At 37.5% G+C, this 23,194-nt stretch overlaps 2 protein-coding genes across 2 annotated transcripts; one reads left to right on the top strand and one right to left on the bottom strand.

Annotated features, from left to right (window-relative positions):
- Positions 1-401: 401 nt before the first annotated feature.
- On the bottom strand, positions 402-1,544 carry LOC117997291 (coiled-coil domain-containing protein 28A). Its single transcript, XM_034985536.2, has one exon. The coding sequence runs from the start codon at positions 1,286-1,288 to the stop codon at positions 695-697; it is 594 nt and encodes a 197-aa protein (XP_034841427.1). The 5' UTR covers positions 1,289-1,544; the 3' UTR covers positions 402-694.
- Positions 1,545-2,083: 539 nt separating this feature from the next.
- Positions 2,084-22,596, top strand: LOC117997292 (RNA-binding protein RO60). The gene is made up of 12 exons (XM_034985538.2): positions 2,084-2,170; positions 2,498-2,783; positions 3,251-3,425; positions 4,222-4,380; positions 5,433-5,644; positions 5,894-6,099; positions 7,257-7,393; positions 8,559-8,690; positions 10,261-10,434; positions 11,433-11,566; positions 12,113-12,363; positions 13,276-22,596. Exons 2-12 carry the CDS (start codon positions 2,574-2,576, stop codon positions 13,409-13,411), a joined length of 1,926 nt encoding a protein of 641 aa, XP_034841429.1. The 5' UTR covers positions 2,084-2,170; positions 2,498-2,573; the 3' UTR covers positions 13,412-22,596.
- Positions 22,597-23,194: the final 598 nt, after the last annotated feature.

Consider the following 23,194-nt stretch of genomic DNA (forward strand, 5'->3'; position numbering starts at 1 on the left):
CGCTGCTCTTGAAATGCAGGCGGAATAAGGAAGGATTTTAGAGAGCAACATAAAAATATATTTTTCATAGAAAACCGTCAATGGATTGAAAATATATGTCAAATGAACTGAGTCAGTGAATCACTCCGGAGGCCTAACATTTGCCTTTTGATAGCACAAGATCTACTGAATAATAATTATACTTTCGAAATTATTGTTATTACTTTTTATAATTAGAATATTATTTTGTTATGACATCAGTTATTATTTACATTATAGATAGAAAACCAAAATTTTTTTGCAATTAAGTTTACCAAAGTAATTTTTTTACTTTGATTATCTTGTCCCATTAAGACTCAAAAACTGGCGCTGTTATAGAATATCTCAAAATAAAACTTCATTTTCTATACATAATAGTTTATTGTTAAATTCATATTGTTATTCGATTCATATTTTTTAAAGTAAGTAAATAAATATTAAGTATAAAAAAAGAATTTTGTTTTTTTTTTCGATAAAACCAAATTATGTATCCCTACATTAATCTAAATATATAAAAGGAAAACGTGACTGACTGATTGATCTATCAAAGCACAACTCAAACTATTGGACGGATTGGGCTGAAATTTGACATGCAGATAGCTATTATGATGAAGTCACAAGCATAAGCTAGTTAGGAAATAGTTCAATATAAAAAAATACTGTTTTGAATTAATACTTATTCTTTATTGCTACTTGAATTTGGTACACCATCCGATTGCAGAAGCTCTATTGATGCAGACAACTGCTCTAAACTTTGTACTAGCTGTGCCATGTTATCTTTAGATGCAGAATTTTCAAAACTGTCTTCCGTGGGTTTCTCTGCATCCCCGTACAACCTAAAGTGAAGTCTCGCTAAATGCTCTTGTTGATCTCTTATATTAATCATCTGTTCCATGCTACATCCAGTACCAAAAGCACTTAGTTTTCCAGTATGGAAATCACTAAGCAATTCTAGTAAAGCTTTTTCCATATGTTTAACATCTGGTGTTTCTTTTGGCATGTGTTTAGGTCTTGTATTATTAGAGCGAATGAAATCACGATGCAATCGTCTCTCATTCACATATGATACTTTAGCAGAGTCATTGATACTGTTATTACCAGTGCTCGTAAATGTATGGGGGTTTTTTGATGTTAGACTAGCTGCTTCACTTGACAATTTATTGCTTGTGACTGGTGAAGTTGCCGGCTGAGGAACTTTCGGCTCCTCTTCTTCGCCTTCATTCTGCATTAGCTGTTGCGTTTCGTTAGCTTCTTCCAAATCCAAACTCATGTAGATCGGGGGTTTTGTTCTCTAGCTTAACGGTTTCAAAACTGCTTAGTTTGCAGCTTTATAATAGAAATATTTTAGGTGTTTTAATAAATTACTCAAATCTTAATTGTTATGTATGTATTCGTTTCCAAATCATCAATTTCTATTTAGATTACAGTAGTTATGTGGTAGTTATCACAAAAATATAAAACAATATAAAACGCGTAAATATACCATAGATAAGCATCACCACAGCATCACCACACCATAGATGATAATCACTTTGTACCTACTAGTCTGTCAAGTTTTATGTCAAAAGTTTTGCTGTAGGTAGTCGTGCCGTGGTCGTGCCATTTTAGTGTTGCCAGTGGCAGGTAGTCAAATGATGGTCAAATGTAACATGAAACCTCCATGAAACAGCTCATTAAGTACCTAACATTTTCACGTGAAAAGTAATACCGGGGTTGCTTTAGTAATCATTAATCATCCACAGGAATTAAGGGGTGGAGGTTTAGTATTTTGAGAATCGTCTTGTTGGTGATGTGGCTGTTATTTGATATTATTGTACAAATAAAGTAGGTAGTTGCTAAAACAACATATTTTTTTATCTTTGACCCCACTGAGATTAATATTAGGGTTGCTCTATATAAAACATTTTAGTTGCTTCCAAAATATTTAATTTGAACTTTAAGCGTCTAGTATATAGTAGATAATCTATGTTTAAGCGTTCGCACTGGACCACTAGAATCATGAAATACATATTCATGGCTAGAATCTAGAGCCTAGAGCTTCAGAATGTGTTCTGAATTGTTTAGGGTTCAGACTGGCTTGTCAGTTGTCAATTGTCATTTGTCAAGTTTATTTTGTGAAAATATATTGAAGTTGGATTAGAAAACGACCTAGGTAATATAAAACTAATTTCTGTATTCTATTTATTATTACAAACAATCTAATTTCATGTATACATTTATATATCAACCTAAACTGTTTTGCACATTACGTACAGTTGGACTGTGCTGTTGAGAAGTATTTTCTTGAAATCATTGTCTGCCTCCATTGTCCATTTTTTTCTGGCCACATCCTCAATAATTGCGGCACATGTTTCGCTCGAGTACCGATAAAAAGTCATAACTTATTCGTATTCGTACAATGCATTTGCCATTTTGTCATTTATTTTTACAAAAAATTGATATGATTTTTATTAACCGTTTCAATTTTATACCGATTTAGTTGCATGCTTAGTTGCCTGTACCAATTGCGTCGCCAGAACCTTCACTAGTGCCGGCGAGCAACAAACCTCGTTAAGATGACGTCGACGTCGACCCTCGATCTGAGGATACGAAACCTCAATCTACGAAAACTCACAAGATATCTGCACACTGGCAAAGAGATGCCCAAGTACTATCCTGGATGCTGGACGTCCCACCAATATTTTGAAGCTGATAAACTAACTGCGATTGGTGTGGCTCTGGCAAATAAACCAAATGATGTTGAAATCGTGAATATTATTGTAAAGGTAAGAATATTACTACTACATGTTAGAATTTTTATGGATTACTGTTTTATATTTGACAACTCAATAGGATATGCACTGTGCAATGGTATTTGCACTAATATCATAAAGAGGTAAAATTTGGATGTAGGAGGGAATTTCCAAAAATGCTTATCTGATTTCAATAGCTACATTATACCAGATTGTTATAATCCATACTGATATTAGAAATGCGAAAGTGTGTCTCTCTGTCTGTATGCTACCTTTTCACAGCCCATCCGTTTGACCGATTTTGATGACATTTGGAGTTGGTTAAGAGTTCCCACAGGATTTAAAAAAATCTAAATCCACTCATACAAAGTTGCTGGTATCATCTAGTAGGCTATAAATTGTGGGCAAAAGCTAGAGTACTGGATATTTTAAAGCCTTCAGTTTGGCCCAACGTGTTTGCTGAGTGGCGCCCAATGTGTAAATTTAATTTTTATTTGTAGGCTTACAAAGATGGTTGGTACACCAGATTTGAGACCATCGCCTTTGCTTTAGCAAAATGTATTCTTTTTGGTGATTCTCCCATAAAAGAAGCAAGTTATAAAGCAGCAACAGAAATTTGTAACACTCCAGAGGAGATGATGCTCTTTAACAAATTCACCAGAATATTGCATACTGGTAAGTAGTTAGATATTAATTAGCGACCATGTCTCGGATCCATATGTCATCACTGGCTACACCAGCCACAACACTTATCACAACGCTTATTACTTTGTATTGTTGGTTCCTTGTATACCACCATGGAGTTCCACAAAATAACCCATTCTTCTATCCATCTAAGGGGATTGTTTTCCCATACTATAATTACATTACATAAATAGTTATGTTTGATCGAGTGGTGATAGCAACCGCCGAGTTTCTTGCTGGTTCTTCTTGGTGGGAACGGCGTTCCGAACCAGTGGTAAATTAAAACTACCTGACTATTCATAAACACTTGTAAAAAGTTTACATGAATAAAAAAACATTCTATTCTATTCTATTCTATAGCCTAGTGGTAAAGACGTCGATCTTGTGCACACAATTATAACTTTTTGCAGTTATATGTACATTTTAAGCAATTATAATATTGTGGCTAATTCGGTTGTACACAATCTCTAAACTAAACGTTCATAACGTTGCTGGCGGAAAAGGATAGCACTAGATTTAGACCCGTTAATTTGGTTTAGTTTAGAGATTGTGTACAAGAGAATCGGCCCATTGTTTGCTTTAATGGTGAAGAAAAGCATTGTGAGGAAACCTGCGTGCATGACAGTTGTCCACAATATTCTCAAAGGTGTGTGAAGTCTGCCAATCTGCACAAGGCCTGTGTAGCAGACTATTGCTTAAACTTTTCTTGTTCTGAGAGAGACCTGTGCTAAGTATTGGGCTGGCAATAGGTTGATCATGAGGATGATTATGATAATTTTTGATTTAGGAAATGGTCGTGGATGGTGTAGGCACGTGCAAAATTGGTACAAGAGCAAAGATCCCATGGACTTGGCAAAGGAAATGACCAGAGTAAGAGCCAAACATGGCCGCTCACATCAGACTCTGCTTCGTAAATCACATTTGAAAATTGATGAAAATGATCATGGTATGTTTTTCTTTTTTTCCATTATATCTATTTTCCATCAGTTTTTCTAGCCACTAGATTTAAGTTAGCAGTTAGTAATAAATCAAGTCAATAAAGATTAGTAAATATCTGTATATTTTAGGGTTTTGTACCTCAAAAGGAAAAAAAGGAAGCCTTATAGGATCACTTTGTTGTATGCCATACCCCTTCCAGGTTAGCCCGCTATCATCTTAGACTGCATCATCACTTACCACCAGGTGAGATTGCAGTCAAGGGCTAACTTGTATCTGAATAAAAAATAAAAAAAAATGTCTGTCTATCAAGAAACCTATTGGGTACTTTCCGTTGACCTAGAATTATTAAATTTGGCAGGTAGGTAGGTCTTATAGCACATGTGAAGCGAAAAATCTGAAAACCGAGAATTTGTGGTTGCATCACAAAAAAAGTTAAAATGTGTTCATGAACAAATAAATAATAATTAGTCTTTTCAATTTTCAAAGTAAGATACCAGTTCCAAGTGAGGTATAATATGAATAGGCTTTACCTGTACATTCTAAAACAGATTTTTATTTGTTTTTAAGCATAATAGTTTTTCATTTATCATGCAAAATGTCTAAAAATATAACTGTAGTCTGGAACCCTCGGTGCGCGAGTGTGACTCGCACTTGGCCGGTTTTTAAGGTTCTGAAATAAATTTATCTTATCTACCTAGCTTGATATTATAATATTATGCTTTTGTGGTCTTTTCAGCCCATATTATGTTTATTTGTATGTACATCTACCAATTTCTTTCTGTCGCAATCACTATGTCCTTTTCGTTTCTTCCATGCTTCGGAGAGCATGTTAAGTTGTTGATCTTGGTTATTATTACTTACAACTAATAAGTAATAAATAACAATTGTTAAATCTTAGAGTATCTCAAGAAAACTCAAGCATTATAATATGAACAATGGAAAGGATAAACATCATAACTGAACATGGAATGAACAAATTACAAAATTTACAAAAATCATAAATTGAGAGGTGGTTTCATTTAGTCCATCTGTATGTCACAGCCATTTTGTTACTTTTAGCAAGAAATGCAGTTATCAAGTATGCAATTCTTGGATTGAAGCGAGCAAAGACTGCATGTGGGAATGCCGAAGGCACCAAGGAGATATTTGAGTACATCCAGAAAGTGGAGGACTTGCGCCACTGCGAGGACCCCGCGGCCGCGGCAGTGATGGTGACGCAACACCAGTTCACTATCGACCATGTACCGGGACATCTGCTCACTGCACAAGAAGTAGGAACTAATGATTTTCGGTTTTTTTAGCGTTTTTTAGAGATCCAGTGGGGCTTACATCGACTAAGTACGTGAGTACAGCCGGGAGCATCTATATTTACGACTAGTTTATACCCGCGACTTCGTCCGCGTGGACTACACAAATTTCTGCCAATAGCTATATAATAGATCTGCCCAAGAAGTATGAATATTTTATAACTGATTTTGTTCATAAATTTAGCATGTTTATTGTAAATATGTATTCTCCAGGTCTGGAATGCAGTTTTGCCGCAGTTATCGCTGAGTCAAGTGCTGTACTACATCCAACGTATTCACAATATGGGTTTCCTCACCAATGATTCAGAAACGACTGCGATATTGGTCTCCCTATTGAGCAATCAGGATGTCATCAAGAAATCGAAAGTCACTCCGATCGAGGTCTACATCACTCTGTGCAACTATAAGAAGAAGAGCAGGTATCTTTAATCCTAATTAATCAAGTAGAGGTTGTAATATACTTGTAAACACATACATGTTGCCCTAGTGTACTCAAAGTTTCACCTTCATAAAATTAAGTGTAGCGTCACACTTGCCGAAAGTTCGGTTCGATACGCTCGCAATGTTTTTTAAGTTATCTATGATACATCTATTTTTCTGATGCGTTCGGCGTAGCGCCGTACCTTCCGTTGGGCAATTACTTCGGCTAGAACGCATTCAATGTATTTTGCATAGCATGCGACACATTACGCGACCGAAAGTTCGACGCGTGTACTTCTTTTAAGCCCTCTTATAGCCAATATTGTAATAAGATCCATCTTTCTGGGCAATTCAGTACGTTCAGCAGGTGTGTCGCTACCCTAACAAGTGTGAAGACGTATGATTGCTATAAATTACAGAAATAAAGACTCCGTATTGGCCATCTTGTAGATGCATTGGACCATATAACTAGGAAACAGCTTAGCTTGTTACTAGAAACTAGGCCATCCAATTAATGTTGAATTTTTATCTCTTAACTTAGACAATTTATTATCCAAAATAATAAGAATCTTAATTATTTCTAAGATGTTAACGAACTAAGTTAAAAGTAGTTCGAGTGCTTTCACTGAATATAACAAACTAGCTGATACCCACGACTTCGTCCGCATATTTCGTCGAATATTTATGTTTTTATAAATCCCGTGGGAACTCTTTGATTTTCTAGGATAATAAGTAGCCTATGTCACTCTCCACATCTTTAACTATATCTATGCAAAAAAACCAAGTTGCTCCATTGCGACGTGATTGAAGGACAAACCAATAAAGCAACAAAACACACTTTCGCATTTATAATATGTGTTCCGGGATAAAAAGTAGCCTGTGTTAAGTACTTTAATATTACCCATGCAAAAAATCACGTCAATCCGTTGCACCGTTGCGACGTGATTGAAGGACAAACCAACGAACAAACACACTTTCGCATTTATAATAAGGGTACTGTTAGTCGACGCATTTTAAACTGAGTCGTCGAGTTATCTGTCTTTTTCGCTCGCACTTACAGGTCGTAGGTAAGTGCGAGCGAAACAGGCAGATAACTCGACGACTCAGTTTAGAATGCGTCTATAGTGTGATGTGATTAAATAGATGCTATTTACAGACCAGCAACACACGAAAAAGTCAAAGTGGCCCTGGAGAAGCAAACGCGACGCCGCGCGCGACAAACATTCGACACAAAGACCGAGCGCTGGGAGTGGAATGTCACCAAGCGTCATCCTAAAGAACTGAAACATTGGGGTCAGTCATCATCATCATGATCAACCCATCGCCAGCTCACTACAGAGCACGGGTCTCCTCTCAGATGAAAGGGGTTTTGGTCATAGTCTACCACGCTGACCATGTGCGGATTGGTAGACTTCACACACCTTTGGGAACATTATGGAGAACTCTCAGGCATGCAGGTTTCCTTACGATGTTTTCCTTCGCCGTTAAAGCAGGTGATATTTGACTAATTAAAACGCACGTAACTCTGAAAAATTAGAGGTGCATGCCCGGGATCGAACCCCCGACCTCCGATTAGAAGGTGGACGTCCTAACCTGACGTAACAAGGCTATCACAGCATTAGGGTCAGTAGGAGCTTATAAAGCTGGAGACTGACTTGTACCGTTTGTTTGTAATGTACCATTCGAGGCCATCTTGTTGCAATACGGTGACACAGACAGACTTGTAGCGTGTGTTTGCAATGTATCATTCGCGCTCTTGGCTCAAGTGGGCTCCATTTTTAGGGTTCCGTATCTCAAAAGGAAAAACGGAACCCTTATCGGGTCACTTTGTTGTCGGTCTGTCAAGAAACCTAGAGGGTACTTCCCGTTGACCTAATCATGAAATTTGGCAGGTAGGCAGGTCTTATAGCAGACAGTCGGGGAAAAATCTGAAAACCGTGAATTTGTGGTTACATCATACAAAAAAAATTAAATTGTGGTCATGAACTAACAATTAGTATTTTCAATTTTCGAAGTAAGATAACTATGGTAGTACGCGACTAGAGAGTAACTCGCATCTTTTTCGACCGCGTTATTTCTGTCAGTATTTCAAATAGTCGCCGAACAGAACAGCTGTTTCTCTTTTTTAATCTTTTATCGAATCACGTGACTAAGTGAGCCCAGCCTGATTGATACATGAAAGTATAATAAAGGTGGATAGCACACTCTTAATATCTACTTAAAGCAAATACCTACCTATCGCTTTTCCAACTTCGTATACTTTCATTGTATAGATTCGTGGTCAGAATGACTCCACCATTATAATTTTGTGCCGCAAAATGTGTGTTCGTCCCGTTCGCTCGCTACAACTCTCTTATTCATCTGTCGCTCACTCGTATTGTGAGTTGTGACGTCATCGAGATCAGGTGCAGATGTGTTGTAGTTGAGTTTTGAGTATGTTTCTGTTCTCATCGTATAGGTATCGATCAGCCGCCCAATCCCGCGGTGTTGGCCGCTCTGAACAAGCTGATTGACCACACTTGGCTCCTCACACCACCCACCAACCTGCGCTATCTGATCACTCTGGACATGAGACATCATATGTTTAAAGGTCAGTACTTCTTACATTGTTAAGGCGCACTTGCACAAGGACGCTTTAACTGATTTAGTTAACTTTTTTAATGCTGTCACTTTCTGGCAACCACATTATGCTGTTGCCAAAAAGTGACAGCAATAAAAAAGTATAGGTATCGATCATTCGCCAAACCCCGCGGTGTTGGCCGCTCTGAACAAGCTGATTGGCCACACTTGGCTCCTCACACCACCCACCAACGTGTGCTATCTCTTCACTCTAGATATGAGGCATCATATGTTTAAAGGTCAGTACTTCTTACATTGTTAAGGCGCACTTGCACAAGGACGCTTTAACTGATTTAGTTAACTTTTTTAATGCTGTCACTTTCTGGCAACCACATTATGCTCTTGCCAAAAAGTGACAGCAATAAAAAAGTATAGGTATCGATCAGCCGCCCAACCCCGCGGTGTTGGCCGCTCTGAACAAGCTGATTGACCACACTTGGCTCCTCACACCACCCACCAACCTGCGCTATCTGATCACTCTGGACATGAGACATCATATGTTTAAAGGTCAGTACTTCTTACATTGTTAAGGCGCACTTGCACAAGGACGCTTTAACTGATTTAGTTAACTTTTTTAATGCTGTCACTTTCTGGCAACCACATTATGCTGTTGCCAAAAAGTGACAGCAATAAAAAAGTATACCCCGCGGTGTTGGCCGCTCTGAACAAGCTGATTGACCACACTTGGCTCCTCACACCACCCACCAACCTGCGCTATCTGATCACTCTGGACATGAGACATCATATGTTTAAAGGTCAGTACTTCTTACATTGTTAAGGCGCACTTGCACAAGGACGCTTTAACTGATTTAGTTAACTTTTTTAATGCTGTCACTTTCTGGCAACCACATTATGCTCTTGCCAAAAAGTGACAGCAATGAAAAGTATAGGTACCTATCGATCATCCCAAAAACCCCGCGGTGTTGGCCGCTCTGAACAAGCTGATTAACCACACTTGGCTCCTCACACCACCCACCAACCTGCGCTATCTCATCACTCTGGATATGAGACATAATATTATATTTAAAGGTCAGTATATCTTACGTTAAGGCCCACTTGCACAAGGACGTTTAAATTGATTTAGGTAATTAAGGTTCTGTACTGATAACTGATAATAAAAAGACTGAGTTTGTTTTGGGCTCTGCTCAGACCGTCAGACCTATGTGCGTTTGGTACCCTCCTAGCTTTAGTTTTAAGTTTACGTAATTAATTATTACCATTACATCACTATCTTACGAATTCAACAATTGACAATCAGAAAGTGTACAATGGTACACAATTTGAATAAATGATTTGACTTTGACTACAGTAGCAAGCAAGAAATATTATACATCGACCTTTAGAACGAGATCTGGGCTTCGTAGAGCATTGTCTCTGTCACTCATACCTATGTGACGTTTTGTCGGTCTCAACGACAGAGGCAACGCTCTACGAAACCGGTGTTTCTTTCTAAAGGCCGATGTACAATATTTCCTGCCGGCTACTGTACGTTTTCTGCACATAAGTGTCCCCAATGTTAGTAAAAATCTTGTTTCTTGTAGGTCGCCATTTTTGTAAAAACTACGCACTGAAGAAGAAGGCCAAGAAGGCGAAGACGAAGCCTGAGCCCAGTGAGACTGGTGATGCTGAGGAAACCGAAACCAAGCCAGAGACCAGCAAGAAACACTTACTTGCAGAGTGCTTTTACAACAAGAACGTCACACCCGGTCATGCTGGTAAGTACAGTACAGTAGCCGATAAGAAATATTATAATAATAATATTTATTTATTTAATTTTTTTGTTGTGTTTTTTGTTTTGTTTATGTACGTTTGTCTGGGGTTTTTCTGTTTTGTACTGTGCGCTATGGTCCCAAATAAAAGGTTATTTATTTATTTTTTTAAATCCTAAGTTTTAACAATATATGCCCTTTACAATGTTACGTAGTCATTAGTTACTAAGGATGTATGAATGGGCCGCGTGACAACCCCTGTACTAGTGAATACTGTATTACAGTGGGTTGCCTTCCCCTTATTGTGTGTGTGTATGTGTATTGTACATCGATCTTTAGAATGAGACTAGCTTATGCTCGCGACTTCGTCTGCGTGGACTACACAAATTTCAAACCCCTATTTCACCCCCTTAGGGATTGAATTTTCAAAAATCCTTTCTTAGCGGATGCCTACGTCAAATTTCAACCCGATCCGTCCAGTAGTTTGAGCTGTGCGTTGATAGATCAGTCAGTCAGTCACCTTTTCCTTTTATATATTTAGATTTCGGCTTTGTAGAGCGTTGTCTCTGTCACTCATACCTACGTGACGTTTTGTCGGTCTCAACGACAGAGACAACGAAAACAACGACTCTGACAAAATTACGTGCCAAAGCGAATTTGGTATAATATACTGTATATTATATAGGTACTGATTCTGAGCACAACCTAATTTTAGAGTATTCGCATACTCTTCTTACTAATGTAATATGAAAAGGACAGACGCAGTTTGACAGTTTTAAATTGAATTTTTAGATGGTAAAACCCGTGATTTAAGCGCACAGTAGCGAGCCTACTGTTTAAATTTGTAGCGTGCACTAAAATTTAGAGTCTTTAAATGTAAACTTCATGTTCTGTCCCTTTTTAGCATTGTTAAAAAGAAAAGGATGCAGATACTCTAAATTTAGTTTAGAGAAAGACAACGGAATCGGTGCCAATTGACATCTAAGCTACAATGTATTTTGCAGCAATAATAATGGCAATGCAGTTGCTGAAACGGGAAAAGGGCGCGAAGTTAGCGGTGTTCACCGAAGAAGGTGTGCAGCTGGTCTCCATCGAGCGGAACTTCAGCAACATTGACGAGGCTGAGTTTGTTCTGAGGGTAAGTCAGTCCTAGTCTTTTTTTGTGTATAAAGCAATAATATGTGTTGTCTGTTAATATTTTTCCATTAAAGTTTGGTTTATGTCTGCCTTATGTCAAAGTCAATCACTGTCACTGTTTAAAACTCAGCAGTAGGGCGATTGTCTAAAACCTGCATCAATCATTATTACAATCTCCATGGTTCTGATTGGCTGAATTTGTGCGATTCTTGTTGCAACAATGCATTGTGGCCAATAGTGAGCGAGCATTAACCAATCAGAGATGATTGCGATCGTGACATTGTAGCTGTCAAACAACCGCGGTAGGGCCACTGCTCGATTGTGGTAGAATGACAGCTACCATGTCACGATCGCAATCACCTCTGATGATTGGTTGACGCTCGCTCACTGTTGGCTACAATGTATTGTTGCAACAGGAATAGCACAATTTCAGCCAATCACAACAATTGCGATTGTGATAATGATTGATGCCGGTTTTCCGGAATTGACCCGCAGGATCACAGTCCCGTATTTTCGATCTGCCTGTTATCCATGTTTTACATTTCAGAAAGCGAACTTGGGCCGAGTTCAACTCGACGCCCCAATCGAATGGGCCTCGAAGACCAACCAGAAGTTTGATGTGTTCATCAACATGGTGGACCGCACCACTCGCTACATGGAGCTGGATGCATCGGCGCGCGGCGGCCGAGGCTCGGGAGGACGGTTCGGCCCTCCGCCGCCCCCGACTTCCGAGCTGGTCGACCACTGCCCCGTGAGGGCGCTAGAGCGATACAGGGCCAAAGCTGTGCGTAAAGCCAAGTAAGTGACACTTGTTCAGTTTATGGGCCACCAACAACAAAAACCAACAACAACATCATGGTGGGGTGTATCATTCGCAACATGAAGCTGGATGCATCAGCGCGCAACAGTCGAGGCTCGGAAGCCGCTCCTAAAAAAATCCTCACCGACTTCCGTATCTACAAGATTCAAAAGCAGCCTGAAAATAAAAGCAAAATTAATAGTTTGAACTTATGTCAAACTAGCTTATGCTCGCGACTTCGTCCGCGTTGACTACATAAATTTCAACCCCCTATTTTACTCCCTTAGCGGTTGAATTTTAAAAATCCCTTCTTAGCGGATGCCTACGTCATAATAGCTATCTGCATGCCAAATTTCAGCCCAATCCATCCAGTAGTTTTAGCTGTGCGTTGATAGATCAGTCAGTCACCTTTTCCTTTTATATATTTAGATTAGTCCAGTTTTAAGACTTATTGCTAAGGTGTTAAGTTTCATTTTAGAGTAAATATTTTAGTTCACATTAAAAAAAAAATACTTCGAATCTTATTAAATTTATTGTGTGTGTGTATGTGTGCAAATCTGGCCACTTAAGTGGCCAGATCATTTTGTTCGTGATCCGTCATCTATACCTACTATTCTATATCAATGCATAAGAGACATTGGTGGTCCTACATGAAATATATAAATTTTGGTTTGGTTTGATTTGATAACAACATGGGGTTATTCAAGGGGCGGACCAACAAATTCCTAAAAGGCCGGCAACGCATCGGCGGTTCCTCTGGTGCTGCAAATGTTCATGGGCGGCGGTAATCACTCAACATCAGGTGACCCGTTTCGTTCTGCTCGTTTGCTCGCTATCTCTATTTAAAAAAAAACTGGGCTGGGTGATGTACTACTGTGGTCCGAGTGAAACAGTAAATTGTTGTATTCCAGGCTGATCGTGATGTCTCTGGCGTCGCACCGCGTGGCAACAACAGATGGCAGCCACGAAGGTGTGCTAGACATCGTCGGCATCGACGAGCACGTTCCCAAACTTATAGACGCGTTCGTGCTTGGCCAGTTCGAGTAATTCCTGCGTATTTGTTTGTTCACTATAACGTTGGCTGGGGCTACATTTCGCCGCTCTACATGCTGAAATTTTAATGGTTGTTTTCCCGAAGCGAAATGATTTTGTCGTGGTATTACTAACTGTTTAATCGATTTATAAATATAAAAAAATATTAGAGTCAAAAATGTCAAATTTACAATCGAGAAAAACAAAAATCGAATGAGACCTCGAACCAATAGTGATACCGCGTGCGTGCAGGCTAGTTTATGCCGTATCACTACGCGCGAGAGCTTATTTTGCTCTAAACTTTTTCACTTAATTGGCAGCGCGGTTCGAGTGGATGTACCTACCTACTATTCATGTTACGTCTAGGGAGTTACTATTGTTTCTCACTTTCGAGTTGTCGATTTTTTTTTTATTATTTCAAACAAAAACATTTTTATTTTTTAAGTTTAACTTGTACTACTTAGGGCAAATTGTTCTGCCGCGGGAAGACAATCACGAAAACTTCACCGTGTATACCCTATCCGCGAAATGAAATTAAAATAGCGCTCCCTCTATCCGCAGAATCAAGTTAAATCTTTGTAAAATCTCTCTTTTACGTAATCCCATAAAAAAACAGAGAGTGCGCTGTGCTAACTTCATTCCACGGATAAGTTAGTTCCACGCACTGCATCCGATCCTAATCCGTGAAAATACGTTCCGAAGTAGTCATAGAACTATTTGTATCGTAGTTTACGCACTAGAACCGACTTCCGTCATCTGAATTATCTCCGTCAGCCGTGAGAATATCTCGGATGTGCCTCGGATTCAAATCGGACATACGTCTACGTCATAACGCAGATATGTGAAAGATAGACTGAATAGCTTGGATTTGGATTAGAGATCGGATTAGTGCGTAAGCAATATCCGAGTTCGGTCCGAGTTTTTATATCCGTATTTTCAAGGGATTACACCATTTGTATGGGATTTGTATGGTTTGGTTCAGAGAGCGCTATACTAACTTCATTCTGCGGATAGGGTATAGATGTTATACATGGCGTTACACGAAAACAATGCACAGTATGTAGACTGAGTAAAAAATTTAGACAGAGGAACGTTTGCTTTCTCATCCACACTAAAAAGAGAGCACAGATAAAGTTACTAATGTGATAAACAGAGACGCAGCTAACCTATTTTTTGTCTCTTATCGTGTAACCGATTTTTTTCTAAGACTACAACTTTAGTTGCAAAACAAACTTTGAGAATTTGTGACATTATTGTATTTCTCATTAGTTATTTACTTGTTTTCACATAAAAAACGTTTAATACAAATGTTGTTGATCGGTTAATACAAATGTTGGCTACTAAACAATGGTAATTGTCGTGTTATTCATCGTTGCGTCGTGCTATCGCTATTTCAGACGCGGTTACACAGTACTTTTATTCTAGTTTTTTTACTCAGTCTACGGTACAGTACGACAAGGCTCTTTTGGCACTTGAATGACATTGACAGGGGGGCGTAGTTCTAGGACAAAGGCTGCCAGCAAATAAAATTCCACAATTGTAGGGAATATATACTGAAAATGTCAATGTCGAAAATTGGCTAAGTTTTATCTAATTTTAACTGAACGAGAAATTGATTACCTCTTCCCTGTTTCTAAATCGAGAAAGAATAATAAAAACCATTGATATGCCATGGACTTGCAACTTATCATGTTTACCTGCCCAAAAACTATATTCACTTAGTGCTAAATATAGCTTTAAGATGCAGACAGATTTATGCTGTATCTATTGTCAGGATATATCGTGATTTTATGTATATGCAATGGCTCTAATAAATAAATAAAAAACAGGGAATTTCAGATTTTTTACTTACCAACACCACATATAAGACAGAGTGACACTTCACAATATGGCGGCGTTAGTTCCGATTTTGGCCACGCGCCTAAAGATCCTTGTCGCACTATACCCAGCCTTACAGTTTCCGTATTATAAATAGGGTCGTGTCCAAAACCACTCATACACGTGCAACATTGACACACTGCTGGTTTGGAAGACTTCCGAACGTGTTAACATCAATTTTATTAAATCACAGCATGCCTGGTTGTATAGTTTTGGACCACAATTTGCTCTGTAACGATTTATATGGGCATATTCTACATAATATAATAATACTTTTTAATGCTGTTATGCATTACGCGATCCTGTGTATCGTTTGGAAATGTTATAGTGAATCATCTCCTTACCTACTACATACAAATTGTATAGGGCTCTCTGTTACGTAATTGCGTACAAATGACAGAGACAAAAATCTCAGTGGCGTTAACCATTTTGAGGCACCAACCAATTACAAACGAAACTTAAGTTTTCGAATTGAATTTCGAAAGTTTTTGAAAACTTTTTCGAATAAGTATGTTTTTAAAAACATGTTTGTGATTGGTTGGTGACGCAAAATTATTAACGCCCATTGAGATTTTGGTCTGGCATTTGTATGGGATACTTAACAGAAAGAGCCCTTTACTAACTTCTTTATGTGGATAGAGTATAGTAGCTAAGCTACAATATTCTGGCAAAGGTGCATTATCTAACCTACTTAATATATTCACACATAAAATTTGTATATAGCGGGTAGTAAGAGAAAATATCAATTTGGCATCTTGACGGTGGTATCTCATTAATACATACCTATGTATTAAGCTTGATTTACACGCAATGCGTTGTTAAGTAGTTAACTTAATTTTAACTTATTTGTAAGTGACATAATGCATGTAAAGAGTGAATTTAGTAATAAATAAGTTGCAAGTTAAAATTTAATGTGCAAGTAAACAAGTAGAAAAGAATTTTGTCTATTTTTCGGTTAAGTAGCCGCGCGCTCCTCACCCTGCGCACCCCCCTTCGGAGACTACAATACGTTTGGGCAGGGATAAAAAAGATAAGATAAAAGGTAAAATTTCATAGGTCCCCGACTTCTAACGTCACCCGGACGTGGACTCGCGCCACGGTCTCGGGGGCGTGCGGACTAACCAGTAGTCTAACAACTCCACCCATCCCAACGTCAACCTAAGCCGTGGTCCGAGCCGAGCCTCACAGGAGGCGCCCTTAGGAGGACGTTGCCCTTCGCGCTCGCCAAACCCCCCCCCCCCCCCCCCCCCCCGTGACGCTGTAGCGGCCAGTAGGGCCTACGCAGCATAGTCAATCCGAAACAACACAAAATGTTAATTCCTTCTGTGACTTCGCTGAGCTCATAAAGAATTTAACATTTTGAATACTTACAATTAAATCGCTTAGAATAAAGTTAAAATTTAGTTAATTACTTGACAACTTAATACGTGTAAATTAATTAGGCTTTAGTTAACTTCCTTACCTCAGTATTCAATTCTTTTGTTAAACACCACTATGTGTTCCGAACCCGGTTGTTAGTAAATGTTACGAGTTATGGCCTGCTCACTCTAGAAGGCGGGACGGCACAGGATTTTAAATTTATCAATCAATTGAATATAATATTTAGCCAGTCGAAATAAGGTATATATTTCAATGCTAGGTGATCTAGAGAAAACTGCGCTGCGATGCTCCGAGGTTAATCGCCGAGCGTTGAAATATAGACCTTATTTCGATTGGATAAATATTAAATTCAATTGATGAATTTCAAATCCTCTGCCATCCCGTCCTCCAGTGAACGCAGGCCATAAGAAGTGTGTGTGATATAAAAAAATCGAAATTCGTTTTTGCTGCAAAGAATGTATGTTTTTAATAGGTGATAGTTTGGACGTTAACATATGTAGTTTAATTTTTCCTCTACATGTTGGACCCAACATAGCGTGGGATAAGGACAGGAAGAATTGTTGGTTATATCAGGTTTTTGACGACCTTTCTGGCGCAGTGGTGAGCGCTGTGGTATTATCCGGAGGTGCTGGGGTCGATTCCCGGCAGAGGCACTTTCGAAATTCATAAGTTATAAAATTGACACTGGTCTGGTCTGGTGGAAGGCTACGGCCGTGGCTATACTATCCTACCGGCAAAGCCCTGCCACCAAGCGATTTAGTTTTGGTACGATGCCGTGTAGAAACCGATATGGGTTTAATAAAACTGCCATGTACATTATACACCTTCCAAGTTTTCCCACTATCACCATAGCCTGCATCATCACTTACCACCAGGTGAGATCGCAATTCTCGCTGCGACTTGTAATCAAATTTAAAAAACCGGCCAAGTGCGAGTCACGCGCACCCAAGGTTCCGTACTACAGTCGTATTTTGTCGACATTTTGCACGATGAATCAAAACTATTATTGCGTAAAAAAACTGTTTTAGAATCTACAGGTAAAGTAAAGATACTCCACTTGGTATACAATATATCTAATTTTGAAAATACTAATAAGTGTACTAACATTTGACGCCTACCAGTGACGTCGAGGCCTTGTTAGAAGTTCCCTAACAGTCGTCTGTGATGTCAGAAACATAAACATTGCCCCAGCCCTATTGCTTTCTATTGTTTCAACATGTAGAGGTGTCAATTGTCATGAGTTATTTTAGAATAGGTATGGACTGCAAGCTCTGAATGGTTCGGTCACAGCGTAACAAAGAATTTTATTCGAAAACGGGTTTTACAGAATGTTAGGTTTTTATTTCAGTCCTTTTTATTTTATGTGCTTCAATATTCTTGCTTTGAAAAAGTTCGAGACGAAACATTAGGAATGCTTTTTACACATTACCTACTAATAAATGTTCTCGACAAATAAAATTTAAAATGTCGTATAATTTTTAAACCAAATCCAAATATAAATTTTTTTACAAGTACGTTTGAATCGTCAAATGCATCTACCGGTGGTTCAGAATAACTTAAAAAAGGTTTTAAATATCACAGCAGTAGCTTAACGTAACAATAGTTTAATATAAAAATATATAATAATATTGTTATTATATATTTTTATATTAATCTGAATTAATTAATAAGGGGTCTAAAAAGCATACAATAAATAACATATTTACTTCAAAAACGGTTGCCTAACATTCTGTGCATAGAAATATTGTCAATTCTGAACCATTTAATAAAGAAAATTGTATTGCGTAAACACAAACACGTGTTTATCAATTCTCGTAGTCTCTTAGATCTCTATATGGGCCCTTTGTATCGGAAAAGGCTTGTTAATTATTATATTATTTTACTTAGCTGTAATCGCTTGAGGTGTTAGACCTATAAAAAGTCTTTTTTGCTGGCTGCAGGTAAAACTAAACTTGAGTTGTTAGGGTGATGTCAATTTTTTATTTTGGCATCAAAAATAACTTATAAAATGATTTTTTTAACAATAGTTTCGTTGACGGTTTATTGTATCTATTTAGAATCGCTTAATATTTAGCTTTTATGGGAATAGTAATTCTTATCTTATAAGTAAGATGAGAATATACATCGACCTTTAGAATGAGATTTGGGCCTTGTAGAGCGTTTTCTCTATCACTCATACCTATGTGACGTTTTGTCGGTCTCAACGACAGAGATAATGCTTTACAAAACCGCTACCTCTTTGTAAAGGTACTGTAGGTACGTGTAATTTTTAGGTATTTAATCTGGATCCTAACCTTAGTGGAATAACTACCTACTGTGTTATTTTAAATGAGAAAATAGTAGAACCCAGTTCCAAAAAACCAAAGACTGAATCGGTGTTTAATATAAAAAAATCACAAATCAATAAACATTTAAATTCTAATGATAATAATCAATATTATGAAATCAATTTTCAATTTTATTGCATTTTTGCTTTAATAAAAAGCAAGCGCTTCTAAGGTTAGGATTTTTATTTAAGGCTTATTTTTATACAGCTTGTTATGTGTACAGTAGCTGGCAGAGAATAATGTACATCGACCTTTAGAAAGAGATAGAGGTTTCGTAGAGCGCTGTCTCTGTCGTTTAAAGACCGACAAGACGTCACATAGGTATGAGTGACGGAGACAACGCTCTACGAAGCCGAAACCTGTTTTTAATAGTCATGTACAGTACGCGGCAGAAAGTAATGTACATCGACCTTTAGAAGGAGACAGCAAATCTGTAGAACATTGTCTCTGTCGTTGAGACCGACAAAACGTCATATAGGTTTGAGTGACAGAGACAACGCTCTACAAAGCCGAAATGTCATTCTAATGGCCGATGTACGTTACTTTCGGCCGCGTTATGTATGAATGACAGAGACAACGCTCTACGAAGCCGAAACCTCTTTCTAATAGTCAATGTACAATATTTCCTGCCGGCTACAGTAGCAGAGTATTTTTGGTCATACACAAATTTGGCACCTGACGCTCACTGTAATCACAGATGTTGTTCAACGATACAATAACGAGTGAATGTGGTGACAAAAGACGAAATTACGTTTTATTTTATTAATGTAGAACTTCGGAATATGCTTGTATGCCAGTACTTTGTTATTAGAGTTAATGAGTTATTAAAAAAAATATTTATAACTGTTTTAAAATGTAATATCAAAACGGTGCGTGGTTAGTGCGTTAATATTTCCTATTTGCCAAAGTAAACTAATGCATTTTTAATATTATTGTAAAAGTACTGGCTTGCAGACATTTATTTGTTAGAAATGTAATTGATAGCATATCTTCCTTAATATAGACTAAATGAAAAGTGACACATGCTTATGTTTCGTCAACGTAAACTTAAGTAAAGTACTACGGACTACCACATTTATAAGTCATATCGGCAAAATTAGATTGCGTAGAAAATCTGACATTAAGATTTCAAACGAGAGCAATAGAGACTCGTGCTATCCCTCTCATGACAGCGACTAAAACCGAATTGTACACCAATGAAATACAGACCTTATTGCTTGACACTAAGGTTTCAAACAAGAACAATAGAGACTCGTGCTATCTCTCTCATGAAACCGACTAAAACCGAATTGTACACCAATGAAATACAGACCTAATTGCTTGACATTAAGGTTTTAAACAAGAACAATAAAGACTCGTGCTATCTCTCTCATGAAACCGACTAAAACCGAATTGTACACCAATGAAATACAGACCTAATTGCTTGACATTAAGGTTTTAAACAAGAACAATAGAGACTCGTGCTATCTCTCTCATGACAGCGACTGAACCGGAATTGTACACCAATGAAATACAGACCTTATTGCTTGACATTAAGATTTCAAACGAGAGCAATAGAGACTCGTGCTATCCCTCTCATGACAACGATTAAAACCGAATTGTACACCAATGAAATACAGACCCAATTGCTTGACATTAAGATTTTAAACAAGAACAATAGAGACTCTTGCTATCTCTCTCATAATTCGCGCGTACAAAACATACTGCGTAGGTAACAATCAATAGCGGACGAACGATTGGCTGAGATCTTTTCGCCCCATTCTAAAATAAGTTTTCGGCGCAGGTACATCGGCGTAATTTATTAAAGTGGTGGTACTGTATTGACATTGAAAGTAACTTAGACTGAAAAAGTATTAAGTTAAATAAACGTAATGCGTCTAGTTCCCTAATTGTGGGGTTTCAGTAAACAACACTTATTTGATACAATTTGTGTTCAAGTATGGGGAAGCGAACATAGCAACGCCTCTAGCAGAAAACTTTACAAAATTTGTAAAGTTTTCTGCAATACAAATTCAACAACAATTCCTCTTCCCATTGGTTTAGCTATTGAATGTAAACATAACTGGCTAATTTCGCTTACTCGAAACTGGGGTAGGTACTAGTGGTATTCATTTATTTTTGTGAATTCTGAAACTGTGAGCATGTATCACGTTTCTCTCTGTTCGTAGTAATAAGTAAATCCGTTTCGAAATGTTGGTTACTTTTGTACTGATATATGAGCGGAATTTTCAGAATCTGTGATCACTTGGTACTCTCTCGGGTTTAAGTATTTTTTTATATCTGAATGTTGAACGCCTTCGAAAACTGAAACTCGAAATTGCTAGGTAGATATACGCTTTTTTTTATTATGTACGTTCGTATTTTTGTTGTGTGCGTTTTAAGATTACCAATAAGTTTTATTATTTAGTGGTAACGATTGATCAATGTTATTCTTGTTTTTTTTTACTAACGTTATAAATGAAAATACTATAGGGAGCCTTTTACACATTTACCCAACGCACTTGGCCAATGGACTGGCCAAAACGGGCCACTAAGTGTGCATTTGTCGCGTGTGATCAGCATTGGCTGGCTTGCCGACTTCTGTAAGTTCTTATAAAATAAAATCAAAGGAACCCGAAATCCTTGGGTCAATGTGTACTGGATCTTTAAAGAAATTCACGCGTATTGGTCAAGAAAATTATCTTGTCATTGTATCGTGTTATCATTTATTTATTTATATGAAATTGTGTTTCAAAAAATAGCATTCTGTGATTGTTGATGCCTTGGCGACTTCAAAACTTAGGGATACGGTATCTAAAGGCTGGTTTTTCTTTTGAAAACCATAATATGATATTAAACAAAGGGAAACGGCCAATTCTAGGACATAGTTTAGACAATGCAAAATAGTTGACAAAACATTGTTATTACTATTAGTTCAGTTTGTTTTTCGTGTACCTATGTATAATCGGTACCTACTGCTATTTGACAAAATCCACAGATAAAATATTTGTACATGTAATTTTAGAAAAGGATGGTTTATGTTTTGTTATGTTAACTGCCAAACTAATTTATCCTGGGCCACACCGGTTTTCTTCGGTCCTGGGCTAAACTAGTATGTCCGGATATGTGTATGTAGGGTAAGCCGGTTTTGCCTAGAGCAAATGAGTTTGGGCGGAAATCGAGTTTTACCGCTAACATAGACACTGAAAAATGTCGTCAAAAAAGACTAAAGTGTATCATATAAGAAAATAGACAATACATCTTGATTATATTATGAACTACTATGAAATCTCAGATTAATCAAAGTTATTAATTTTGTGAAGAATCAAAATGAAAAAAAGAATTTTTTATAAAAGTTTCACTATAATAATTATTAGGTATTATGTTATTTCATATATTATTTTCATTAAAAGAACATAATAATAATAATCCGTCCCATTTGAAAAGATGTGACTTCATTTCAAAAATACATTAGTCATAATAATCTCTCATGCATGTACAATTGTACACACATTTTTTTTAATCATTCACAGCGGCATATCAGCACCCTAAAAATAAGTATAACAAAAATGTAATATCATTTGTAAAATGTACTTGCATATTTGTTTTAAAGATAAATAAACCTTTAAATTTAGAGATGTGAGTTTCATTGTTAACGAGAACGAGAATTATGTTTTATACTTAACCAGCTTACGGCCGCGACTTCATACGCGTGGACTGCACAAATTTCAAACCCCTGTTTTACCCCTTTAAAGGTAGAATTTTCAAAAATCCTTTCTTAGCGGGTGTCTACGTCATAATAGCTATCTGCATGCCAAATAGCCCGATCTGTCCAATAGTTTGAGATAAAAGATTGATTAGGGTCAACCTTGTTGGAACTGGCTGTAAACTAAATTGTTTATATTTAAATATGTTCTTATTCTTATTTTTTCTAAGAGTTTTTTGTTTTTACATCCGATGACTTTTTCAACTTACTTCAAATATATATCTCAAACAGGACGTCCAAGTTTTTCCTTTTACTGATATTTTTTCCATAAAATCAAAATATCCCAACACGTTATCAGCACGAAGGGCTCTAGGTGGAAAAATAAAAGTGGAAAAGTGGTATTAATTGTCCATTGTTGCTGTATTTGTTGCGTACAAGATTGGTTGTGAACAAGAAAAAAATATTCTTTCCTACTTTAAAATGCGGAATTATTTCCTACATGACGACCTGTGGTTTGTGTTGATGGGT

This window comes from Maniola hyperantus, chromosome 4 (genome assembly GCF_902806685.2).
Source record: "Maniola hyperantus chromosome 4, iAphHyp1.2, whole genome shotgun sequence".
Taxonomy (NCBI): Eukaryota; Metazoa; Arthropoda; class Insecta; order Lepidoptera; family Nymphalidae; genus Maniola; species Maniola hyperantus.

What these genes read in the sequence shown, in the direction of transcription:
- LOC117997291 (XM_034985536.2), bottom strand. Translation starts at nt 1,288, where the DNA reads ATGAGTTTGGATTTGGAAGAAGCTAACGAAACGCAACAGCTAATGCAG.
- LOC117997292 (XM_034985538.2), top strand. Translation starts at nt 2,574, where the DNA reads ATGACGTCGACGTCGACCCTCGATCTGAGGATACGAAACCTCAATCTA. An exon ending in CACCAGAATATTGCATACTG is followed by an intron (nt 3,426 to 4,221) that starts GTAAGTAGTTAG and finishes TTTTTGATTTAG; the next exon opens with GAAATGGTCGTGGATGGTGT. An exon ending in CGTCACACCCGGTCATGCTG is followed by an intron (nt 10,435 to 11,432) that starts GTAAGTACAGTA and finishes TGTATTTTGCAG; the next exon opens with CAATAATAATGGCAATGCAG.